The sequence below is a fragment of the Caenorhabditis remanei genome, chromosome III, assembly GCF_010183535.1.
Source record: "Caenorhabditis remanei strain PX506 chromosome III, whole genome shotgun sequence".
Lineage (NCBI taxonomy): Eukaryota > Metazoa > Nematoda > Chromadorea > Rhabditida > Rhabditidae > Caenorhabditis > Caenorhabditis remanei.
In genome coordinates this window covers 3,356,023-3,381,506 of record NC_071330.1, presented here as the reverse complement: position 1 = coordinate 3,381,506, position 25,484 = coordinate 3,356,023, and the positions used below count along the sequence as shown (strand labels likewise).

Genomic DNA, 25,484 nt, shown 5'->3' with positions numbered 1-25,484 from the left:
TTCACATGAAAGAGGGTAATTATCGTTCAGTTCGAAGCTAACATCTAGTAAATTCCCTATTTCGAGTAAAAATAACTTATTTAATTTATTAAAAGAGAACATGTATATATATACTATCAAATATATTCACTTTTCGAGTGGATTCCTCCCCGCTATTTTGCATAATTCCTCTGTGGAATGGAATACATGCAAATATATACAAGAAACAATTCACAGAGAAAAATTTGAATAAAGATCGAATTTTGTGGAGAAAGAAATGGTAACAATGATGATGACTTGAGAAGATAATAATAAAGACAAAAAAGGACCTAATTGAGCTGATTGGCTGACAGTATTGAGAAGAATAATGGAAGGGAATGTGGAAAATTAAGAAACTAAAACCATTGAGATGATTATCAAGTTACATAAATTCAAGCTATATAAATTAAAGAAAGTTGGAGACGGAGGAACTGACTATAGACTATAGAGGCAGGTAATTTGCAAGAAAAGTAACTAGATTTTCGAATTGAAAAACAAATTTCCAGCACAATTCCTTCACATAATCCATAATTTACTTCACTTTGAGCTGCTTCATCTTTGGCTGCTTGGCCTTCGCCTCTCTCTTGATTTCCTTCGCTTCCAGACGTTTCTGTCTATCCGGATCGTTCTCATCCATCAATTTTTGTTTTCTCTCTCTCGTCTTCTCCTCTCTTCTAGCCTGAGCAGCTTCTTGTCTGAATTGATGAGTCTGCTTCAAGAATGCCTCCTCGAAATCCTTTCTTCTCTTCTCCGCCTTCTGTTTGGCATCTTTACTCAACTTCATCTTCTTCACCTTATCAATCAAATAGAATACCAAATTCAAAATCTCCGTTGCCGACTCTTCATCCTGTCCCAAATTCTTCAAATTCAACGAGACAAACATGAATCGTTGTGGGTCTGGAAGTCTCGTGTAACTCTCTCCCTCCGCTGGTTTTGGTCCTGTGTATTGATCGGAGATGTGAATGAACTCGATGGCCTCCTCGTGTTTCTTCAACAACGACACCACTCCTGGCTCCAGAATCGAGAAGAGAACCTCATTCTGATCGGCGTAGAGTTGCCACGTGGCAGGAAGATTCAATTGTTGAGCCGCCTGCTTTCTCTCGGATACGTAACTGTTCAGGTCGAACATCTCTTTAAAATTTTTCGAGGCGATTTTCTTCTCTCCGACAGCGAAAATCAGTGGATCGACGTCGTTTCCACCCTCCAACTGGATTTTAATCGTCATTTTGTCATAGGATGGATCGAAAATGTCCATGACACGAGAGACGAGATCTTGGCGCTTCAGCATTTTCATCTGGAACGGAGAAAATGTGGCTAGTTAAAGAAAAATTCGAAATTTTGCAATTTTTCTCGTTATTTCCATACTTGCAAATCGGGCCGGCGTGTAGCTCGCTTAAAACGCAATTCTATAAACTGAAAAATATACCAAAATGTAGATCTCGGCGAGCTCTATGTCTGAAACCTATTACGGGCCGGGCTAGAATGATTTTTTAAGCCACTTTCGCGTTTTTTGCACTTTTTCCGGCCTATCCGCTATCCGTCCCGCATTAGGTCACAGTCATAGAGCTCGCTAAGATCTACATTTTCGTATAATTTTCAGCCCATAAAACCCAGGTTGTAGCGAGCTACGCGCCGGCCCGTTTCCGCCCGGTCTACAAGTATGGTTATTTCATGCCGAAACTGTTACTAATACCATCAAATTACCTGTAAAAACATCGAGTTCACATTGATACGTCCACTGCACCATGCGGAGAACGTGGAGTCGGTGTCTCTTCTCAATTGGGTCTCGTGTTTGTCCAATTCGGTGATTCCATCGTCTCCGACCTAAGAAACAACAAGTACATGAGGTTTTTCTTGTTAAATTCAAAAGCTAGATTATCAAAACGAGAGCAGAATTCTAGAATTCCAACTTACCACAGAAAATTGCTCCTCGAGAGTCGGCCGACACATTTCAAAAACGACGTGAGCGATAGAAGAGTTTGTAGTCTTTCCGATGATATAATTGACAAGATAGATGAGAATAACGAGTACAACGAGTCCTTCGACTTGATATGATGCCCAGTTTGAACGGAAATGAGCTGGGACGTCAGTGAATTTCAGAGATTGAACTGGAGTTGGCTCATCAGGATCAGTCTCCTTCACTTTCTCCACTTCTTCGTGGTCTTCTTCGTCGACAACTCCGAAATCATCGTCATCAAAGTCATCTCTCTGAGAAAAAGATTTTAGATGGCTTTGAGCGAGGAATTGTGCAAAAATGGTGTATAAAAAGCTATAAAATTGAATTTTCCCAGAAAAATTGCATAAAACACTTGGAAAACTATTGAAACAGGGTGTTACCTATCTTTTATTCCTGTATTTTTTATTTTCGCGAAAAAATATTTCAAAAAATTTACCTGTTCAACAATTGGTGGCACCGGCCGTCTATCCTCCTGTTGTGTTGGTGGAGCATCCGTCACAGAATTCTCAATGAATTCATCTTCAAACTCGGCAAACTCGTTGTCATCGGTCGCCGCTGTCGCAAACCCGCAGCACAAAATGGCCAGTAATACGAAAATCCAGGTGATTTTCATGATGAAAGCGGTTAAAATTACCCGATATTGAGTGATTTATCTGTAATTTTAGAGAAAATGAATAATTGGAGCGTGAGAAATCAAAAAATCAAAAAAAAGTCGTGCAAAAAGACCAGAATTGAGTTAAAATGTGGTAAAAGAACTGCAAAAATAATCGGTTTTCCGTGGCCACGCCCCTTTTTGCAACGCGCGCGCGTGGTTTTTGCAAAAGAGCCGCATAGTTTCCGGGTTTTCATATTTATTGAACATGAATAAATTACCATCTAATAATAGGGTTCTTACCAGTATTTCGAGACTTTTCCCGAAAATTTATGTGTAATCATCGAGGAAACAGTAATTCCCATCGCATATCATTCGAAAAAACCAGAAATCCACCGATTAGGGTGGAAATCAACGGAGAAAAGTGAAAATGAGGTGAAAGTTATGATATATTAGCTAATAACGCCAGGTTTTGGAGGTGACATCGACACGAATTGATTGTTTGTGGAATTCTATAGCTTTTTATTTCTAGAAATTTCGTTAAAATGATTGGTTCTAATTTAAATAGTGTCTATTAGCTCTGCACAGTTCTTGCAACTGCGCTCCACCGAAATACCCTTGAAAATGTCTCTTTTTCTCTGAGTCTCTCAATTTCGCACACGATTTTCTTCGGTTTCGGTAGAGCGCGGTTGTAAGAACTTAAATTTTCGATAATATTTCAAATCGAGGACTAGAATCCCAACTTTGGAAAACTAGAACTTGATTTCCGATCTCTCCATTTCTCTAATCCTTTTTCTAATTAACTTCCATCTTCCTCAGATTTTAAGAAACATTTCATCATTCTCCTCCCATCTCTCCCTTCCTTCCCACCCATAAAAAACTACCAAAAGAAAGTCGGCATTTTTCCCTTTTATTCAACAAACCCCCATCAAAGTATGTATGTTGAGTGATGATAACTCTCCAGAGACTTTTCTCTCCTTCTCTGTCATTTTCAAATATTTTTTAGATTCTGATGTATAGTTGTTTAGTAGATGTTTGAAGGGGTGTGTGTGGTCCGGTGAGATAGCAAGATGGCTGGCGTTCCTCTGACGCGGTTTTTGAAAGTTTTGAGGTAGATCTGACACGCCTTGGGCGCATTTCCTAGTATTTAAATTTTACTCAGAAACCTCAAAAACGCTTTTTAAGAGTTTGTTCAATAAATCTGAGTCAAATAGCTCTAACACCGTAAAAATTGAGATTTCTGGCGCACCTTCGGCGCGCTTTCTAATAGTTCCATGGCTTTACTATGTGTTTCAAGAGGTGAGTGTGTGGTCCGGTCAGATAGCAAAGCAGTTAATTGAGAAAAGTTTCGATGGAGCGCATTTTCACCAGTTTAAAAAAGTTTACAGCCTTAAATTGATAAGCCTAAAATAGAAATTCCTCCTTAATTAATTTCATATACTATTTCGGAATGAGTTGGGTTTTTTCCAAGAAAAAAAGTTTTGTTTACCATGGCAATGGATAAATGCACAAAAACGAAAGTTTTTGATCTCGATCTCGAAAACGGCTAGGATCTAGGAGGTAACAACTTGAAATTCTCATTATCCAGACCCGAAACTACCAAAATGCCAAGTTACAGCTCAATCCAGCGCATTATAGGAAAGTTACGATCAGTTGAAGTAAAACTTCATTTTTCTAGCTGAAAACTGTGATTATCATAATTTTAAGGGAAGGTTAAGTTATCGACTACAAAAATTAAGTATTTTGTATGGCTCATATTAGAATGGTCCAGTACTACCCAAAAAGTAAATTTTCAAAAAGGTTCTTATCTTTTCCAAGGATCTAGAAGGGTGTGGTCGGGAACTGAAGATCCTAGATTATATCAATTCTGGAACCTGCCTACTGGCTAAATCGAAAGTTACCGGTAGCCAAGAGATCTCTATATCCCCCTCTCTCTCTCCCACCCAACTGCTTCTCTCTCCCTAACAAAAGTACCAGGCCCCCTTCCGTCCATCCATCCATCCCCCAACACAGTCGACCCCTTCTTTTCTCATTGTGTCTGATTCTCATCCGATTGCACACTCTCTCTTTTCCCATTCCGCTATTAAACACACAAGGGCAGTTGGAAGGAGAGAGAAAGAGAGAGGGTACTAGTATATGTATGCACCAGATGTCTCTTCTTGTCATCTCACTCCGATCCCCCCTATTTTCTTTTCTTCAATTGGTGTTCTTTTTGGTTTTGGCTTCTCAATTCTATGCCAGGCCAATTTGGTTTATCAGATTGTTATCGATTTGATGGATAGAGGCCAGGAGAAGGGTGGGGGCGGTGAATGTAGTATGTCTATGAGTCATTTTGTTTTATTTTTTGAAGAAAGGTTTTGAAATTGGAATTCTTTTCTGTCATCGTTCTGATTGTGTTTTTACTGTGGGGATTTTAGGGAACTGTGAATTTTTGGGATTCCTTTTTTTAATTTTTGGATATTTATATGGAAAATCACATTTTCGTGTTTTTTGAACTTTGAATTTCTGTTTTTCATTGTTTCTTCGGTAGAAAATTAATGGCCATCTAATTTATCAGTGCAGCAAGTTTTCTACAATTGCGCGTTTTACCACAGGTAAAGTGCGCTTCAACCGTATGCGGATGGACCAGGTTTCTGGTCCGTAACTGATCCGTTACGGCTATTTTCACGACTGGCCAGTCGCGTACGGTCCGTTTCCAAAAATCGCGAACGGATAGAATACGGCTCTGCACTTTAGCGTGGAAAAGCAATTGACTCGCGCGCGGATGGTATACGGATTCGCGTACGGATCCGTTACCGATGGCTGAGGTCTGAGGGACTAAAGACTGCACCCTCTTCCATCTATTTTTTTCTTGCTGAATTATTTATTTTTCTTGTTTGTTTTCTAATTTTGAGCTTTTTTCATTCGCGATCGTTCAAAATCTTGCTTAAAAAAATTTTACTCGCATGAGGATTGCATCGGAAGCCGTCGATACATTTGACTTTCCATGGAACTAAATTTATTACTTTTCAGAAAATGATTAACGGCGACAGAAGGAAAAGATGGACGTTCGGGCCTCCGCCAGCTGCATAAAATGGATAAACGACTAACAATGGAAGTAAGTATCGCCAATACAAAATAATATTTTAATCAATTTTTTCAGAATTTCGGCAGTTAACGAGGGAAATGGTGCAGAGTTCAAATGGAATAATGCGGTAAAAGGAGCTACAAAATTGTACCGTACTCTCAATATTCCGATTTCAGGGGTACAAGAACGGTCAAATCAGAAGTCATCCGCCGTCTCCGTCCCAGATTCGAACTTAATTTTGTGAACCTAACTATCCCATTTTTTGTGATTTTTATGTATTTATTTATGTAGTAATTATGTATTTATGTATCAAATGTAATCGTTTTTCAGAATAAACAAAATAAAATATCCATTTTGTATGGTTTGACTGGAAAAACGGGGGTTTTGTAGTAAATGAGAACAAAAATAGAAGGGAGGAAGCGCTCGCCGTTACATTCAATCCGTTCGCGAACCGATCCGTTACTGATCGCAAACGGACCCACATATGATTCCTATGCGGACCGCGCGCGACTTGCGGTGCATCCGTAACGGGTCGTTCGCGACTCACCTGTGTACCGAAACCTGTGCGTATTTCAATTTCCCACGCAATTTTCAAAACGTTCAGTAGAGCGTGGTTGTAAGAACCGTGTTGTAGGAATAACATCATAAGTTTAAATTTGGAAAATGGCCTAGTTTAACAGTTTTTCAATTAAAGATTCACATTTTCACTTGATTCAAGGAATTTAGGAATTTTTAATTTTTAAAACTTTTAAATCTGAATTAATCTGAATCAAACTGAGCTGTTATTATGAAAGATTATACTAAATATGAGTACGTTACTCGAAAATTTTCATCATGGATAACTTATTAACACGACACGATTCTTACACCCGCGCTCTACCGAAACCGGAGAAAATTGTGTACGAATCTGAGAGTCTCAGAGAAAAAGAGACATTTTTTCAAGGAGATTTCGGTGGAGCGCAGTTGTAAGAAATCCTAATTTTCTAATTTTCTGCACTATTACTCTAATTTTTCAGGAGATTCTTATTTTTCAATTTGAATTACAAAAGATTCCGACTGATAACATAGAAATATCATACTCTTATTATTTCAGAACCCTTTTTTATGTTTCTCGATGAAAATAGGTGAAGTTTGTTTTCTGAATCCGTAATTTCTGAAGTTCCCCTTGTGTCAGTGAGATGCTGCTGATTCCACCAAGACTATATTTCTCTGCAACCGTAATCTCTGAAATTAAAACAATGAGTACTGTACCTCAATTCATATTCAATCTGAAAACTTGCCCATCCACGTTCCATGATCTCCAGAATTTCGACACTTCTCGATCCCGTCCCCATTTCGTAATCCATCCCCTCTCTCCACATCGGTCTCTGATGTCTGCTGGCTGGAGAGCCCATCTTTTTACTCTTTCTGTTTCTTGAAGATGCTCCCAGCAGGTGTAACCCTCTCTCTCTCTTTTACACTTCTTCACTCGTTTTCCAATCGCCTACACTATCTCTTTTCTCTCTTTTCTCAGTTAGAAGAGGAGAAGACTATTGGCAGTTGTGTTGGAGCAGAAGAGCCCGCGGGAGAGCACTTGGCAGATCCGCCCACGTTCCGAACCCATCCCTCCAGGCCCAGGGGTACCCTTGTTACTTTTATCGATTTTTTCTTGATTTGCATATGATTTTTTTTATTTGGGATGGGTGTGTGTGTGTGCGTGGCTTTCATTATACCGAAAAAGCTGTAATAGAGACGCAATTAGCGGTGCCTGTTTGAGGCGGTATATCTCGGTTCCCAAAGGAAATATCAAAGAACTTTAAACTGACAAAATATAGCTTAATATTCATAGAATATTTCTTCAGTTGAAAACATTTCCATACTTTTAAAGAAAATCAAGATAGGGTGATGATGCTTCAAACTCTTGCTAACAGGTGCGCCTCTATTACAGGTTTTACAGTAGTAGAAGCTTCTGGAATTTTTGTTCCAAGAAATCCGGATTCACCAGCTCACAGACAGACATCCAGTAGCAGTGGTCCCAAAGCTCATGAATAAAAAATCACCGTTTTTGGAACTTTTTTCTTTTTTTTCTCGTCTCGTTTCTGAATGACTAACCCTACTATTAGTCCCCCTCGTTTTCTCACACGTTCATTGACACCTTGCTCACTTTCTGAGCAAATATTGAAGACGGGTGCACAATTAGAACATTACACTCGTCTGACTTAGGTTGCTCCTGCTGAAAAAATAACTTTAATGTGTAAGAAACTTGAATTCTCAAATAACTTGTTTTGTATCACCTCCTTCTAATAGTTTATAGTTTAACTCTTTTTTAGCAACTGCGCTCTAATTGTAAGAAAAACATTTCGGTAGAGCGCGGTTGTGCTGCTATCCTGAATCCTGTTGAGCCAGCTCAAAGCGGTGTATATGAGTTCCTACTATCAAAATATTAATCGATATTCATTAAATATTGCATTAGTTGAAAAAAAGTTTATAATAACTCGGCCCAGTTCTTACAACCGCGCTCCACCGAAATGGCCTTTAAAAATGTCTCTTTTTCTCTGAGTCTCTCAATTTCGCTCACAATTTTTTCGGTTTCGGTAGAGCGCGGTTGTAACAACTGTGCCGAGCTAATACGTTTGAGCCCCGTCGAGATATGATGCTCCAAACTCAACGAGTGCCTCTTTTTCACGTTTTACGGTACCTTGAGTTATTAATTAGTACCGTAAACCCAAAAACCGTAAACCCCTTCGAAACTATTTTTTTAGTTGTGACAATTTTTGGCAGCTTGCTTGTGAAACTCTGAATTTTTCAAATTTTTGTAAATTTTTTAGTGGATTTGACGAATTAAGAAGAAGTGAGGCTTAGCAAACTTAAAATTTTTAATCCGAGTTTGAAGCCCCGCCTCCTAAACAAAAAACATTTGCTCCAGTTCCGTTAGGTACCGTATTCTATTCTAATTTCTAACAAGACCCAAATTTTCAGTTTTTTAAGATTCTCTCTTCCTCCTCATCTTTTATTTTCATATAATATGTATACCTTATGTCACTTTTTTTCCAGTAATACCTACACCAACCATCCGGCATTCGATGCCACCTTCAACATCTCTGCTGCTCTTTGCAGCTCTCCTAATCCCTCTCGCCCTGGCAGCTGGCGATTGGAAAACTGGCGAAGTCACCGGAAAAGTTGTCGAAAAGTCCGAATTCCCATGCTACAGTCTGTCACGTGACAATTACACATGCTCCGCCTGTATTCAGTTCCATGAGTCGTGCGCGTGGTGTGGTGCACCGGTGAGTTTTTGTATAGGATGCTGAAGTAATCAACAAAAAAAGTTTCTAGATGTTTGATGAGAAGAAGCCATACGCCCGATGTGACAGCCGATCGAAATTAATGGAACATGGATGTCCAGATAGTTATATCGAGGATCCAACTACCAAATTGGATATTACGGAAGACAGTAAATTATCCGATCAAGGAGAAGTTGAGTCCGAGGAAGAAGCTGTTCAAATCAAGCCACAACAGATGTATGTCGAGATTAGACCAAGTGAGTATTTAAATTTTTTTGCTGTAACTGCGCTCTGCCGAAACCGACAAAAATACGGTGACAAAGAGCACTCTGAGCTGGTAAAATAGCTTTATATTCTTTTCTAGAATCCCGTGTGCGTTTCAACGTGACCTACCGCCAAGCCGTCGACTATCCAGTCGATCTTTACTACTTGATGGATTTGTCCTATTCCATGAAAGACGACAAACAGAAGCTCTCCGAGTTGGGAGATTTATTGGCTGAACGCATGAGAACTGTCACCAAAAACTTCCGTCTTGGATTCGGTTCCTTCATTGACAAGAAGTTGATGCCATTCATCGACCCAAGAATCGAGAAACAACTGTCTCCATGCCCAACTCCATGTGCTGAACCATATGGATTCAAGCATCAAATGTCGTTGACAACGAATACGGCGAAGTTCAAGGCAGAGGTTGATAAGGCTGAGATTTCTGGAAACTTGGATGCACCGGAAGGAGGATTTGATGCTGTTGTCCAGGCATTGGCTTGTAATGTGAGTTTTTAAAGCTTTGAAGTACAGTAATGGCCATAAGGAATGCGTCACTTGCAGTCTTTAGTTGAAAATGGTCAACTTCGAGAGTCTGAGACGGCCTCACAGGTAGTCTCACAATATCTATTGTTTATGGAGTGTATAGATCACAAGTAGAGCTTCATTTTTGTAGTTGACAACTTTTTTGTACGAGCACATCCTAAGAAGTTATCAATCGTCAAAGAAATTTCTCGCAGTTTGTTGTTTTTCGGTGCTAAAAGGTGTGATTTTTGAACTTTTTACTTTGACTGCCTGTAACTTCTTAGGATGTGCCCGTAGAAAAAAGTTGTCAACTACAAAAATGAAGCTCTACCTTTTTTCTGTATGGTTTACACATATTTGACCTTGTGGGGCAATCAGTGTTACCGTAACACCCTCTCAAAGTTGATCATTTCCAACTGAAAAAGTCCAAATTGTATATCTTACTGCACGGTACTGTATGCTTATAAAGCGATGCTTTCAAGTATTGACGTGCTAGTAGAAAATTTGTGAAAAACGTTACTGAGTTCATTCTTTTCCAGAAAACCATCGGATGGCGTGAACGTGCTCGTAAAATGATCGTCTTCTCCACTGACGCCGGATTCCATTTCGCCGGAGACGGTCGTCTTGCAGGAGTCGTTGAGCCAAATGACGGTTCATGTCACTTGGATAGAGAAGGATACTACACTGAGACCCTCAACCAGGACTACCCCTCAATTGCTCTTCTCCATCAAATGATCAAGGACAGAAAGGCGAATGTCATCTTTGCCGTCACCAAAAACAACCAAGATCTATATACTCAATTGTCGAATGCTCTTCCAGATGTTTCGTCTTCTGTTGGAGTCTTGGCTAATGACTCCAGAAATATTGTGGATTTGATTGAAAAGGAGTACTTGAAGATTAGTGAGAAAATTATTATGGTTGATAATGCAAATGCTTCGGAGGGACTCAAATTGACCTACAGATCCATGTGCCTTGAGTGAGTTTTTCTTTAAAAATTTCAGACGAATTAAAATTTAACATTTTCTAGCGGAACCACACTGAAAGATACCAATGTCTGTGAGGGAATCCGAGTTGGAGACGAGGTTCAATTCGAAGTCACTCTCGAAAACACGCATTGTATCGATAAACGTGACTTTGTCCTCCGTATCGGACCATCTGGATTAGATGAGACACTGATTGTCAACGTGAAAGTACTTTGTGATTGTGACTGTGAACGACAAGACAGAATAGTGACGAATGCTGCAGAGTGTCACGGAGGAGATATGGTTTGTGGAGTGTGTCGATGCAAGGGAGGAAATGTTGGAAAGTATTGTGAATGTAATCGACCTGGAATGTCGACGGCTGCGTTGAATGAGAAGTGCAAGAGGTGAGGTTTTGATTTGTTGGAAGTTTGGGGAAGCTATTATCCGTTCACGAAGCTTTGCCGGGGGGTGTTAAAGGCGCATGGAATTTGTTCGGATGGGTCTCGTAGTTGAAAGCATTAAGAACTGTATTTTACTATTAGCAGCCCAACCTTTCTTACAACTGCGCTCCACCGCAAACGAGAGAGTATCGAGGAGAGACGCAGAGTTTTGTTGTGGCGCGAAACTGATTTTCAACATTTTTGATCTATTTTTCATAATTTTCTCTCGGAAGTTGGCAAAAAAGATTATAAAAACTTGTGAAAATAGGTCAAAAATAGTGAAAATCTGTTTCGCGCCAGAAAATACTCTGCGTCTCTCGCCGATACTCTCTCGTTTGAGGTGGGGCGCGGTTGTAACTTAAATGCTCTAATACAGTTCTTAATGCTTTCAACTACGAGACCCATCCGAACAAATTCCATGCGCCTTTAACGTTCCCGGCAAGGGTTCGTGAACCGATAATAGGCTAGTTCTCACGGACTTCATAGGATACGATACAATGTTTAACACAGTTCTCAAAAAGAAGCGTATTCTGCGACCTTTTGAAACCAGAAGTTTGTAAACCAAGACATTTTGAAACTTTGAGATTTTGACATCAGATATTTTGAAACGATGACTTTTCCGCACTAATCGCGCGAAACTCTCTAGAAAATGAGAAAAAAAGATACATTTTTTCACTTTTGGTAGCGAAGTGGCATTGTTTTAAAATGCCTTATGTCAAAATGCCAAGGTTGCCAAATGTCTCGTTTTGAAACGTCTTGTTTGATAAGACCAGTTCAAATTCGGACGTTTTTTGACTGACTAGGGAAGGTCACCGAGTCATTGTAAAGTTATGGGACATGACCTATATCATTGAAAAGCTAAGAAAATGCTGATTTTAAATATATTTAGTTTTTGCCCTCAAGGCCTGGTATTCGAGAAAAAAAGGTCAACGTTTGGACCGCTGTCAAGTTTCACGCGCAACTTGCCAGCGGTCCACACTTTGACCTTGTTTTTCTCGAATACCATGCCTCGTGGACAAAAACAGAATATATATTTAGAATCAGCGTTTTCTCAGCTTTCCAATGATATAGGTCACGTCCCACATCTCCAAACTGACTCCATGACACAAGGCTAGTGCGACAGAGCACGGTTGCTACTGTTACCATTTGGAATTCTGGAAAAATCTGGAATAACGATGATTTTACCAGCAAATTCATTTATGCTGGTATAGTACTCTACCGTATTATACCCACCACTCCAATCAACTCTTCATTTTTGCAGAACCAACGAATCCGCTATCTGTGAGGGTCGTGGAGTCTGTAACTGTGGTCGATGCGAATGCAATCCACGTGCCAACCCAGAAGAGCAAATTTCCGGAGAATTCTGCGAGTGTGACAACTTCAATTGCCCACGTCACGACCGTAAGATCTGTGCGGAACACGGAGAATGCAACTGTGGAAAGTGTATTTGCGCCCCAGGATGGACTGGAAGATCATGCGAATGCCCGATCTCCACGGACTCCTGCCTCTCAGCCAACGGAAAAATCTGCAACGGAAAAGGAGAATGTATCTGTGGACGGTGTCGTTGCTTCGACTCTCCAGATGGTAACAGATATTCTGGTGCCAAGTGTGAGATCTGCCCAACTTGTCCAACAAAGTGTGTCGAGTACAAGAATTGTGTGATGTGTCAGCAATGGCAAACCGGACCACATAATGAGACAGAATGCGACAAGTGTGAATTCAAGGCGATTCCAGTGGACGAGCTTCCAAGTGAGTTTTATTTTCTAAAAAAATGAAATTTGAATCTCAATAATTTCCAGCACTCAACGAAACAACACCTTGCCAATTCGTGGACCCTGCCGATGATTGCACATTCTACTACCTCTACTATTATGATGAGGCCACCGACAACGCGACAGTCTGGGTGAGAAGACACAAAGACTGTCCTCCACCAGTTCCAGTCCTTGCCATCGTCTTGGGTGTCATCGCCGGAATTGTCATCCTCGGAATTCTTCTCTTGTTGCTCTGGAAACTTCTTACTGTACTTCATGACAGAGCAGAGTTTGCCAAGTTTAATAACGATAAACTCTTGGCCAAGTGGGATACGGTAAGTGGCTTTTTTCTTCAAGTCTTGAAAACTAAAATCTTGAAAACTGAAAAAAACCTAATTTCAGAACGAGAACCCAATCTACAAGCAAGCCACGACAACAACCAATAATCCATTGTACGCTAAAAAAGCTCATTAATTTCTGTTTATGCTCAATACCATTCAAACTGACCTTAAAACCACTGCTCGAAACGAGTATTTAGCAATAATTTTCTGTTTTTTTTCTCATTTTCCCTTCTCAAAAATCTCTGTATTTCTCTTTCTACTTTTACACACCCCCAATTTTCATACGGATTCTTTTCTATTCAATTTTTTTCGACTTTTTCAAAAAGTCGAAGAAATGTTGACCGCCTCACAATACTTGCTTTATATTTGTTTTCTTTTCTCATTTCAATTTGCCTTTTTGACCAATTCTTGTACTTTTCTTTTGGTGCTTCTTATGGATCTTTTTTCCTCATTTTTTAATAATCAATTTGTTTTTTTTTAATATAAAAATTGTCAAGAAACTATTAACTTTGTTTTTAAAAAGCGCTTCAGGTGAGATACGCAGGCAGATGCGCTCTACCGAACGCGAAAAAAAATTTCTAGAGGGTTTCGGTAGGGCGCAGTTGTAAAAACGATTTCCAGCTAATACAGGCAGGAAAGCTATTCGGCAAGTAACGGTAGAGCGCAGTTGCTATAGTTTTCACTTTCACAGAATAGATTGTGCAACTGCGCCCTACGGAAAAGCTTTGAGAACTGCTCCAGTTTTCTCTGGGTCTCTTTCTCATGCAACTTTTTTCAGTTTCGGAGAACGCAGTTGCAAAGAAGAATTAATGGAAACCGGTGATCTTTATTCCAAAACCTCTCTACTTTTTCCTTCTCGCCGTCTTATTCTTATCCGTCTTCTTCTCCGGAACACTTCCACTACTCTGCGCATTACTCTTCCCCGGATCACTCTTCATTCCCTTGTTTCGTCGTCTTGTCACTGTCTTCGACTTGGCTGTTGCAGGAGTTCGAGCACTAGCTGGAGTACGTGCACTTCCAGCCGTCGGAGTGGATGGATTGGCGGCAGGGGCAGTTGTGGGCACTGTGATGACAGAGTCGTTATTTTGCAGGTCGACTTTGAAATTCTTGTCGAATGGAACACGTTTCTATAATAAGTGAAGTTTAGATGTAGTTCATCTAACAAGGAAGTCTTTGGAGATGTCACTTTCAAACGACATACAAATTTGGTCATAGGTATTTTCGACTACGGGGAGTCCATTTCTGCAGTCAAAACCTGCTAAATGTCTCTACGAGCCGAGCTATGAGCTCTCAAAAATTTTACATGGTTAAGTATTTTCACATGGAGTTTTGAATTGGCAAATAGTACATATACGCAAAGATGCTCTCATTTTTTCAACGTACGAGTACAGGGAAACCGCAGGAGAACACATATGGAACCGCGCGGTGGCGTATATGCGGCCGATTTGGAATTCCATTTGATAAAGCTTAACGATATGAAAAGTTTGAGAGCTTATAACTCGGCTCGCGGAGACATTTAGCAGGTTTTGATGGCAGAAATGGATTCCCTGTAGTCGAAAGTACCTATGCTCAAATTTATAGATCGATTGAAATCCACGTCTCCAAAGACTTTCCTAGTAAGATTCAACTCACATCAACATGAACTTTCAACTCAGCCTGAACAGCTGGTGGAAGTGTCGGCATGATGACCGTCTCCACAGTATAAGCCATCGCAGCCAACTCAATCCGTTTTCTTCCCTTTTTCTCGGTCATCAGATTGAACATTGGAATGAATTCTTTCGGAAGAAACTCCACATTTTGAGTGATCACAAGAAGTGGCTGGTCGTTTTTGTCTTTTTTCGGTTTGCTGACAGGAGTCGCCGCGACGGGAGTAGCTGGAGAGGCGGACTTACCAACCATCTTGACTCTCTTCCGAGTCATCGACGCCTTCGTGTTCTTACTTTGCGACGTTTTTGATGGTTTTTTCCGGTTCTTTCTCAACAGGGGTGGTGTCGGGTTTCGAATCGATAGATGGGACAACGTTGGAGAAGATCTCTGCTCCGTCGTGAAATATCTCCTAGAAACAAATCGCAAGTGCCCAAGTGTCACTCTTCGTAGAGAATCTCTTGGTTCTCAACACTTCTGGAGGTAGTCGTTTGACAGGAATCTTTCCGATATTGTTGAGCTGAAAATCAAATTACCACATACAGTACCGGACAAAAAGGTATGAACTTTGGCTGTTTTCAGTGGAAAATGACCAACTTTGAGAGTGTGCCATAGTAATTCTGATTGTCACACCAAGAAAACTTTTAATGGATTATATAGATTGAACGTAGAGCTTCATTTTTGCAGTTGACAACTTTTTTGTACGGACGCTCCCTAGACAGTTATGGCCATTTTAAGACGACAGCTCAAAAATCGCACTATTTTGCACTGAAATTGTTCGATTTGAGGAAAAAATTACTTTGTCGATATGTAACTTGCTAGGGAGTGTCCGTACAAAAATTTGTCAACTACAAGAATGGAGCTCTACGTTTAATCTATATGATCCATTAAAATTTTTCTTGGTGTGACAATCATAATTACTATGGCACACTCTCAAAGTTGGTCATTTTCCACTGAAAACAGCCAAAGTTTATACCTTTTTGTCCGGTACTGTACTTGACAAGGCCCGGCCTAAAAAAGCCCGAAGGTCCGGCTTCAAAAAATGACCCAATTCTAATTCTGAATCATAGTCGAAAATTAGATTTTTCGCGTAAAAAATCAAAAAATTCAAATTTTATAATTTTAAATTATGGCGCCAATTAAGTACTCGCGCCTTCGAGCCTGGCTTAAGGTCCGGGCCTTGACAAGTATGGATTTCTAGAAAAATAAGGACTAGAGAAACTCACAATAAACTGAGTTCCATGTTTTGCCAGACCGAAATCTATCAGTTTCACAGTCCGACAATCATGAGAGACCATCCCATTCCGTGCTGCAATATCCCGATGGATGTACGAATTGATGTGCATGTGCAGGACTGCATACAAGACTGCCATACAAATCGGAAAACGCATCTCATTGGGAACTCGTTTCTTTAGAAGAGCATCCAAAAGACTACTTCCTTCCATGAACTCAATCACAAGCATCACTGGAATCTTCTCGACGACAACACCCTCCAAACGGATGATATTCGGGTGAATGAGTGCACGCATCACACGTGCTTCCGTGTAGATTTCAGATGTCTGGAAATATGAATTTTTATAGTTTCCTTGAGAAATGGATCGACTCACAATTTCAGCATTTTTCAAATCCGTTGCCATCTTGATTGCGACGTCAATAGGGCCAACTCCTGGTTTTAGAAATTTCCCTTTCACCACTTTTCCAAACTCTCCACTTCCCAACAAAATCTCTGGCTCTGGAAGTTCAACATCACAGAGAAACAGTTGCCATGGTTTATGGATGACCCCTTTCAAAAGCATTCCACCAGCTGGGAGGGGTTGTTTCGTTTGGATATAGGATTCACAGAGAGCTTCGAGTGTCGGAAAGGCGTCTGTGGTACTTCCTTGAACTGAGTAGATGCCTCCGTTGAGATTGATGGCGTAGGATTTTAGACGAGTTGTGCATTCTAGCTGGAAAAAGGGAAATTGGGAAAAGGTGAGTTGAAAAAAGTTCGGTATTCGGAATGTGTCTCAAACTGTCCAGTTTCCCGGTTTTGAAACGTCTCGGAGCCAAACCCCTGGGTATACGGTAGTGCCTTTTGTCAATTAGGACCTGAACGACACGTTGCGGTCGCGTCGCGTGCGTTTCTACCAGTTCACGTTTTTTAGCAGGTCACGGTACTAGCAACCGCGCCCTACCAAAACTGAAGGGAACCGCAAGAAGCGCAGAGAGAAAAAAATACAGGTTGAGGATTTCCATGGAGCGCAACTGTACTGCACTAATAGGTACCTGTACAGATTGCCAAAAGGAGACTTGTGCCAACCCCAATCGTAACCCTTCCCACCGCGTTTATCAGTAGAGCGCACTTTCTCAACAAAACTGTGTGATGACGATTCACAGGAAACATTTTCTCTTTTCAGATCTATTGATTTCTTGATGGTTGATCTCCCAGATGAATCACCAACCCCCTCCCCCATTTTTCGATTTTTATTTTTATGCATATCCCATAAAATTTTACAACCTGCTCCCCCGCATTTTTTCTATTCGATTAGCATAACGCTATCTATAAATATCAGGCCTCACAGGCAAAGAATATTATCATTCTTAATCGGAGAAAAATGTTCTCTTCGAAATTCTTGGTTCTCGTGAGTTACTTTTTTCTCAGGGTTTCAACCATAGTTTACACTTTCAGATCGTCATCGCCTTCCTCGCCGTTGGAGTCGTTGAAGGGCTGGAGGCCCGCAATTGGCCAATGTCCAGCCAGCCATCGGCCGAGCCGTCGGAGGGACCAGGAGCCATCAACAAAGCTGGGCACCGCGGACGCCGTGTGCATCGTGAAGCTGTCGAGAGCCGCATCTGCATCCTTCCGTACGTATGCATCCCCATCTAGTCCCTGATTTTTTTGTTAATAAACACTTCGAGCATTCAAGATTCTCTTTTTTCCCCAAACTTTTAGCAGATCTTACAGAGGTACAGAGGCGACATTTCGGAACCAGTCATTTCGCACCTAAAAAATATCCCTTAATCTGAAAGATTATGGAATTCAAGAACCGTTAAAGATTACGGTAGACGTTGACAAAACACGGTTGGTGACCAAATGACCAAATAAAGTCTGATGCGGTTACAAAACGGCGAGTTGCGAAATATCATAGTTGCAAAACATACGTTATTTGCTTGGCGAAAAAAACCAGGAGGTCTCGAAACTGTGAAACACAGACACAGTTGAGATTATGAGGCCCTAGTTTCAGATTGTCTAGTTTACAATTCGAAGAAACATGAACCGATTCTCACTCTATAGAAACCCAACTTATTAAGGCGCGACTTCAAAAAATATCAAATTTTTCCAAAAATTTTCGTCATTTTTTCAATTTTTAATGATTTTTCCGAATTTCTTCTAATTCTGGATCATAATCGAAAATTTGACTTTTTCGCAAAAAATTATAAACTTTTCGAATTTTGAATTTTGGCTCCAATTATCCGGGTTTTTAGGCCGAACTTTAATTTTGCTGACAAGGCCAGACCCGGCCCCGGTCCTTGAAGTATAATACAAACTAACCCTTAATGAGTACTCCTTTGGTAGCATTTTTGAGTTATCTGACGCTTGTTCCGGCGTCACTGCCGTCGTTAATATACAATATACTTGTCCTTTACCATCACTTTTATCTACTTCTTGTGCCACATTCCGTATTAAAAAATCACCGAGATCTGGCAACATTTCTCGACATTCACGGCTGAAAATCGGTTAAGTACCTGATTGAATTTTGGTGAACTCACATATCAATGGATCCGTCATAATACGGTAAAGCGGACAATGTCGTTGTCATACCGATTTACGTTTTATTCCAAACTGCTTCTACTAATTGAATTGTTCAGATGATTATTCTGAACTTTGATAAACTGATTGAAATTTTGAAAATTTTAGAATTTTATACTAGTTTTGATCAGATAACTTGGTTCACGGGGATACTGGGAGAACAACAGTAAGAGTTTTTCTGGACCAGGGTTACGTGAGAATTAATGGGATGATAAGTTTTTCAAAAACTTACAACGGGAAGTCCTCGAAGATGGTTCCTGATACTATCGAGTCCATAGATTCCGAATCTGGAACAAAACTCTGCTAAATCTTTCTGTAAGCCAAGTAATGACCCATCAAACTTTCCCTACACCTTTGGTCGTTGATAAAAAGGGGATACCGTAAAACCCGTAATCGAGGCGCACCCGCTACCAAGAGATTGAAGCATCCTATCTCGGCTGTCTTTGAAGATATGACAATTTTTTTAACTGAAGAAATATTTTATGAATATTAAGCTATACATATTTTGCCAGTTTTCAGCTTTTTGATATTTCCTTTGAGAACCGAGATATACCGTTGCGAACAGGCACCGCTAGGTGCGCCTCTATTGCAGTGTTTTACGGTGTGTTTCGGTAGACGATTCGGAAATTTCGCGGGAAAATTAATCCATTGGAAAAGTTTGTGGGATCATAACTTGGCTCACAAAGGGATTTAACAGAATTTGATTTCATATTCGGAATCTACGTACTCGAAAGTCCCGAAGGCCAAATTCTTGAATTGCTTGAAAGAGAATACTTTGAGGACTGCACAATATTTCATAATGACTAGCGTCCCGAGCCTAACGGCTCGCTCCGCCAGACTCGGCTGCGCCTCGAGCCCAGTGCTTAGCAAGTTTTACATTCAAAAGTTGGTTTTTAATAAGTGGCAAGTGAAAGTTGACTTTATTACCAAGAATTTAAGCCTCTGAGTTCGAAACAATAAATACCCGTTGGTTTCGCAATTTTTCATGTGTTCGATCGAAAAACCCGTCATTTTTCTTCGACTCGAGGATATTTTTTTGTAGGAACGCTATCTTTCAAGTTATAGATTGTCAAAGTGAAAATCTCCAAAATTTCGATAATTTGCATTGAAATTAGTCGATTTCAGGTAGAAATTACTTTGATGACCTGTAACTTTTCAGGTAGGTCTCTTACAAAAAATGGTCAACTACAAAAATGATGTCCTATTTGCTTTGTCTAACCCATATAAACTTAAGTTTAGCTTCACGGACCATTCTGCATAAATAAATTAAGAAATGAGAGAAATAATTTAAGAAATGAAAAAAAAAACTGGGATTTAAAATTCCATTATCCATTACGTCACGTGATTTTTACGTAATTTTTACATTTGCTCATTTTTGAGGTTATTTGAGTGTAACTCGAAGCAAACAGATCTTATTTCAAATCTGATTTTTTAGCCATCTTCCCCATGCCAAGTTACATAACTGTACCAAATTTCAAAGCTATCGGTTCAATACAACTCGAGATATTGAGAGGAAAGTAAAAAATTCGAGAAAAAAAGTTGATCTCAAACTTTTATGGCTGTAAATCTAATTTTTCCAGATATCCAAATAATTTTTACATGTCTCGATAGCCAGGTTTTTAAAGACCTTATGTCCAGAAAATCCCTCGGAAATGTTCAAAGCTGGTGCCGTAAGAAGTAGAAAACGGCGAAAATAGAGAATTTCTCAAGCCATTTATTTTAGAGGAAAAAGTTGCTCTCGGTTTTGTGCCCACTACTTTGGTCTGAATACTCTGAACACACCCCCTCCGAGTCGCCACATCCGTATTAATTTTTCAAAAACAATCGAAAAAGAACTTTTTGGAAATCTCTACAACGAAGAAAGTTATTCAAAAAATGACTGCGGAACAAAATTATCGACACTTTTGGCGAAGCTCCGCCTACCAACGTGATTTAAAGAGAGGGGGCGAACTTCAATCCAACCACAACTTCCCGTGAGGGACAACTCCCCCTAGTAGATCCTTATCTATCTAACCATACATCTGTCAGGTGCATCGAGAGCCATCGGGTTGCGCAGAGTATCGGCAATTAAGGTGTGAGTATGATGTACACATTATGTACGTCATACCGACAAAATAATTGTTGTCTTCTGTGTGCAATGAGGATATCTCTTCATTTACATTTTTATTCACAAACAAGATGTGTACTCTCTTTCTGGCACGATCGATATAAGTAAATTTTTTACCACATTAATTTCTAAGGTAGTCCTACCAGCCATCTGTGACATACCAAAAAATTATATACCGCGCGCATAACTACCCAATATTGATCCTCCATTGACCACCCCAACTTGTAATTTTTTCTCTCTTGCTAATCAAATCAATTTTCAGATCCCACAAATGCAAAATAATAATAACAACCAGAATGCAAACACAAATCCGCTCCAATTCCCTCATCCAAATTTCCCCATGTCAATGTTTATGCCTGGAACCGGACCCTCTTCCTCCGCCACCCCATTTCAGTTCCTGCAGAATGTAAATTAAATAATTGTTATTTTAAATATATGTACAATTTTCATGTTACAGGCGGTATATCCGAATGGGATGGGCGCTTTCTGGAATCCGGCGGTCATTCAAAATTTTGCAATGTTGAATCAGAAAGCTATGAATATGATGCTACCACAACCTGGTCTCTGGAATCCCACTATTCCTGTCGCCCCTCCAATCGACGTGCCGAAAGAATCCGAACCTACAGTACCGCTGTCACTAGCCAACAACCCATCTATCACTACCAAGTCACCATCTCCCCAACTGGTACAGCCTGAACCAATGGAAGTTGTCAAAGAGAGAAAGAGAGAATCCACACCACCAGTGGACGTCGTCTCTGTCTCCCCGGAAGGAAAATCTTCAGCTGATCGTGAGAGATCGGTTGAGAGTTCAAATTCAAGATTTGATTATGATGAAGGGAATGATGACGTGGATAATATGTTTGGCATATCGTTTTCAGAAAAGGAGTTGAGCCCGAGTTCAGATGGGTCTCGAGAGGAGAGGTGTCTCAGTCCTATTGCTGTGAGTTTTAGAGTTTGGGATAGGGGGTAATGACTAATGTTGATTCAACAGGGTCAAATACTGTACTGGGCAAAAAGATACGAACTTTTGCCGTTTTCGGTTGAAATTGTCCAACTTTGAGAAGATGCCATAGTAATTCAAATTGTCTCGCTAAGTAAAATTTTTAATGAATCATTTAGAACAAAGATAGAGCTCCATGTTTGTAGTTGACGACTTTTTTGTACGGCCAGTCCCTAGAGAGTTGTGGTCATTTTTGTACGGAACCATATTTTCAAAAGTTGGAAAGTGGCTACCTTCGGGAGTATCTAACTTCATTAGAAATAGTTAGAAATTTCCAATTTTTGTAAGGTAGATAGATCATTCAAATTACTACATTTTTGTTGTTAACACCTGTTTGATACGGGCGCTTCCCTGTTTGTTACGCTCGATTGAGGTGGAAAATCTCGGATTTTTAAGTGTTGTCCCGTAACACAGTGTGTTCAAAAATACTGTTAGGTTACTGGGTAAACGCGACCATTAGGATTACGGTAGGCACTGACAGCTTTCCAATTTAAATCAAAAAATAAGATTTCGAAAATTGAAGTTTTCCGATCATTTATCACATAATGACCCAATCATCCCCGAACTTTAAAAATGACATTTTTCACTCAAAAATTTATCCAAAGCCTTTATTTTTCCTCAAAATTTGTCAAAATCCGTCAAATTCCGTCAAAATCACCCATGTCTTCAAACATACTTTCTCATATGGTTTTTCTTCCAGTTCACACCACCAGACTCTCCACAACACCACTTATCTTTCGACGAAATTCTCGGGATTGGCTCAACTGTCAAGCCCAAAGAGGTACCCAAAGCAAAAAGTAAGTTTTTGGTACCAATTTAGATTTAAAAATGGTTTAATTTTCAGCTCCGAGCCCTCCAAAACCTTCTTCTTCCAAAATTCCAACCAACAACTTGAAGATGGATGAGGAAGAGTTCATCAAGAACTACGTTCAACCGAAGAAAGTTCCAATCTACAAACAAAAGGCAGCGTTAATGTTACTTGAAGATTCGAAAAAGAAAAATGACTCAAATTACGATGTGTTTGATTTTGATATGGCTGATGAGGAAGATCGATTTGTTGAAGGAGGAAAACCTGCAGAAAAGCCGGAGAAAGTCGAAAAAGAGACTGTGGCGAAAAGCGTATACATTCCTGGAGTTGGCTTCGAAGTGAAGAATGAAAAGGATGGAAATGTCAGGAAAGCGATGGCAAAGTCTAAAGATCAGACTGAATTCATTTCAGGTAAGTATAGAAGACAGGAGTCTACAGTACCGGTCAAAAGGTTGTAAACTTTGGCCGTTTTTAGTTGGAAGTGTCCAACTTTGAGAGGGTGTTACGGTAACACTGATTGTCCCATCAAGTAGATTTCTAATTTGTTACACAGATAAAAAGTCGAGCTTCATTTTTGTAGTTGATTACTTTTTTGTACGAGCACTCCCTAGAGAGTTATGGTCATTTTAAAGGGATAACTCAAAAATTGCACTATTTTGCACTGAAATTGGGAATGTCCGTATAAAAAAGTTGTCAACTACAAAAATAAAGTTCTACTCTTGGTCTGTTTGATCCATAAAAGTTATTTTGTGGGACAGTTAGTTTTACCATGGCACAATCTCAAAGATAGACTATTTCAACTGATAAAGTCTAATATACTTTTGAGCGGTACTGTCAAATAAGGCAGGCGTCTAGTTCTTATTTAATTTTCCCAAACTTTCAGATCATCCTGAATTCTCTCTTGCTGACAAGATCCGAGCCGAGCGAGACATTAAAATGAGTTGCTCATTTCTCAAAATCATGGAACTTTCTGACACGGATTGTGCGAAAAATATGAGAAAAGTCACTGCAGAGGAACCGTTACTTCCAAAGTTCACTATTAAAATTGATCAGTTGAAAGTGATGAATAAGAAGCGGAAGATAAAGAGCAAGAAACGGAAAAGTGCTGATAGTATCTCGGATGATGATGATGTGAGATACAGTAAGAAGACTGGGGAAGTTGTATATTCGATTCTGAGAACATCTGAGACCCGCCCATCTGCTTTGAATTTTCCAGTAGGACCGGGGGTTTCAGGAGAGGAGAGGAGACGACTGGATATGTTTGGACCGGCTGATGGAATTCTACCTGTGAGTTTGATAATGCGCTCTACTGAAACCAATATCTCATCATTTTCAGAAAGATGCATATCTGGTCTTGCAATCAGACATTTTGAAATGGGACTGCCCGATTTGGAAGGTTGACAATCAGACACTTCTACGAAAGTTTACACCATTGAGAGCAAAGAATACTGGAAAATTAGTCTATACGAGCACTACCACGGTAGGTTATTTTCTTGAAAAATAATCCAAAATATACATTTTTGCAGTATTCCGGATGGTACGAGCAGATTAAACATCAATACTTCCGAGTCTCCGTTCGAGTTATGAAGAGTTCTCGTTACGGGGTGGTGCTGGAACCGGAGATTCCGCTGAATGAAGTTTTTTGCGCATCTGCGATGGAGTGGTTCAAGAACCCAAGATGTTTTTTGACGGAAGGTTTGTTCTTGAGGGACGCTTTCATTTTTCTTTCTGGGGACCTAAATGATTGAAGAGTCGACTTTGGGGATTCTGAATATGTTCTGTCTAATAATTGGGGGCCAAAATTTGAAAATCACTTTTTTTTTTAAATTAAAAAAAAAAAATGAAGCCGGCCTTCACAAGGATGATGTTAAACGACTTCCTGGAAAACTAATGAAAAATCAGAATCTTCGATATATCAGCTTTCCAGCCATGCAATTTATGTTGATACCCTCTCCAAAGTTAACAAAATTTTTCATTCCAGAACCCATCACAAAAAATTCCGACTCGGATTTTCTCAAAGAACCCAGACAAAAAGCTCTCCACACCCTTCTCAATATCTGCCTTGTACAGGCCTTGACAAGAAATTATGTGAAGAGTCTTCGTGACAAAAATGGTAGGTTTCAATTCATCATTTTTAAATCTACAAGTTTTTTTAAAATTTCTAATTCCAGACTGGAGTTACACCCATGCAACCGCTGAAATTGAGAAGAACAACGCACGATGCGAAGATCTGATTCAGAAGAGTACCCGGGTAGATTTGAAACTCAGAAGATGGATTGGAACGTATACGAGACTTTTCATCTCAAAGTCTTCCTACCATTGTCTAACCAAGTGCCAGATTTGTAACCTCGAAAAATCCCAAAATATTCTTCAATTTTTCGATAAAACTGAGTATGATCTTAATTTAACAGTTGATTCTTCAACGGATAATTCTGAAAAAGAAAACCAAGATCCGCTAGTAGTGAATGTGATTTCATGTGAAAGATGCTCCATGTCAATCGACTTACTTCACAAAATGCATCACCTTCATTTCCATATTTTGAGAGCGTGTGAGGATAAGGTAAGGCTTTAAATGTTTCTTTCAATATCTTCATGTCTTTATTTCAGCTAGAACAAATTGGAACTACAGAAGTCGATCTCACCGTTAGCGAATTGATGAAAATGGCGAAATCCGATGAAGCTTGGGTGTTTGGTGTCATTCAAATGTATTGTGATATTTGGGATAGTGTTATTGAGCAATTTAGTAATATTTGTTGATTTTAGGTGTTCAAATGAATTTTTTCTATTTTTATGAATTTTTAATCTCTTTTTCTTCCTAATTGTGCGTAAAATCAAGTGTTTCTTCTTAGTCTTGGAAAGGAAGTGTTTGCGTACAACTGCACAATTTGCATTTTATTTGACGACAAATTTTTATCATTTTTTGAATTTTATTTTTTGAATTTTGCAAAATAAACATAATTA

The 25,484-nt window shown here is 39.7% G+C and overlaps 7 protein-coding genes across 7 annotated transcripts; 3 read left to right on the top strand and 4 right to left on the bottom strand.

Annotated features, from left to right (window-relative positions):
- Positions 1-550: 550 nt before the first annotated feature.
- Positions 551-2,588, bottom strand: GCK72_008824 (uncharacterized protein; the record flags this gene model as incomplete). The annotated part of the gene is made up of 4 exons (XM_003107532.2): positions 551-1,312; positions 1,723-1,842; positions 1,933-2,226; positions 2,412-2,588. The coding sequence occupies 4 exons, from the start codon at positions 2,586-2,588 to the stop codon at positions 551-553; spliced, it is 1,353 nt and encodes a 450-aa protein (XP_003107580.2).
- A 6,108-nt stretch (positions 2,589-8,696) lies between these two features.
- Positions 8,697-13,307, top strand: GCK72_008823 (uncharacterized protein; the record flags this gene model as incomplete). Its single annotated transcript, XM_003107616.2, has 8 exons — positions 8,697-8,897; positions 8,947-9,151; positions 9,259-9,662; positions 10,220-10,656; positions 10,708-11,046; positions 12,344-12,831; positions 12,882-13,168; positions 13,236-13,307. 8 exons carry the CDS (start codon positions 8,697-8,699, stop codon positions 13,305-13,307), a joined length of 2,433 nt encoding a protein of 810 aa, XP_003107664.2.
- Positions 13,308-14,016: 709 nt separating this feature from the next.
- GCK72_008822 (uncharacterized protein) lies at positions 14,017-15,073 on the bottom strand (the record flags this gene model as incomplete). The annotated part of the gene is made up of 2 exons (XM_053727066.1): positions 14,017-14,301; positions 14,807-15,073. The coding sequence occupies 2 exons, from the start codon at positions 15,071-15,073 to the stop codon at positions 14,017-14,019; spliced, it is 552 nt and encodes a 183-aa protein (XP_053586643.1).
- Positions 15,074-15,230: 157 nt separating this feature from the next.
- Positions 15,231-17,271, bottom strand: GCK72_008821 (uncharacterized protein; the record flags this gene model as incomplete). Its single annotated transcript, XM_053727065.1, has 4 exons — positions 15,231-15,338; positions 16,045-16,377; positions 16,426-16,764; positions 17,260-17,271. 4 exons carry the CDS (start codon positions 17,269-17,271, stop codon positions 15,231-15,233), a joined length of 792 nt encoding a protein of 263 aa, XP_053586642.1.
- A 141-nt stretch (positions 17,272-17,412) lies between these two features.
- GCK72_008820 (uncharacterized protein) lies at positions 17,413-17,684 on the top strand (the record flags this gene model as incomplete). The annotated part of the gene is made up of 2 exons (XM_053727064.1): positions 17,413-17,439; positions 17,487-17,684. The coding sequence occupies 2 exons, from the start codon at positions 17,413-17,415 to the stop codon at positions 17,682-17,684; spliced, it is 225 nt and encodes a 74-aa protein (XP_053586641.1).
- Positions 17,475-18,618, bottom strand: GCK72_008819 (uncharacterized protein; the record flags this gene model as incomplete). The annotated part of the gene is made up of 3 exons (XM_053727063.1): positions 17,475-17,687; positions 18,351-18,525; positions 18,569-18,618. 3 exons carry the CDS (start codon positions 18,616-18,618, stop codon positions 17,475-17,477), a joined length of 438 nt encoding a protein of 145 aa, XP_053586640.1.
- A 2,368-nt stretch (positions 18,619-20,986) lies between these two features.
- GCK72_008818 (uncharacterized protein) lies at positions 20,987-25,280 on the top strand (the record flags this gene model as incomplete). The annotated part of the gene is made up of 10 exons (XM_003107556.2): positions 20,987-21,121; positions 21,173-21,655; positions 22,416-22,512; positions 22,560-22,934; positions 23,407-23,810; positions 23,860-24,003; positions 24,050-24,218; positions 24,505-24,636; positions 24,695-25,083; positions 25,131-25,280. The coding sequence occupies 10 exons, from the start codon at positions 20,987-20,989 to the stop codon at positions 25,278-25,280; spliced, it is 2,478 nt and encodes an 825-aa protein (XP_003107604.2).
- Positions 25,281-25,484: the final 204 nt, after the last annotated feature.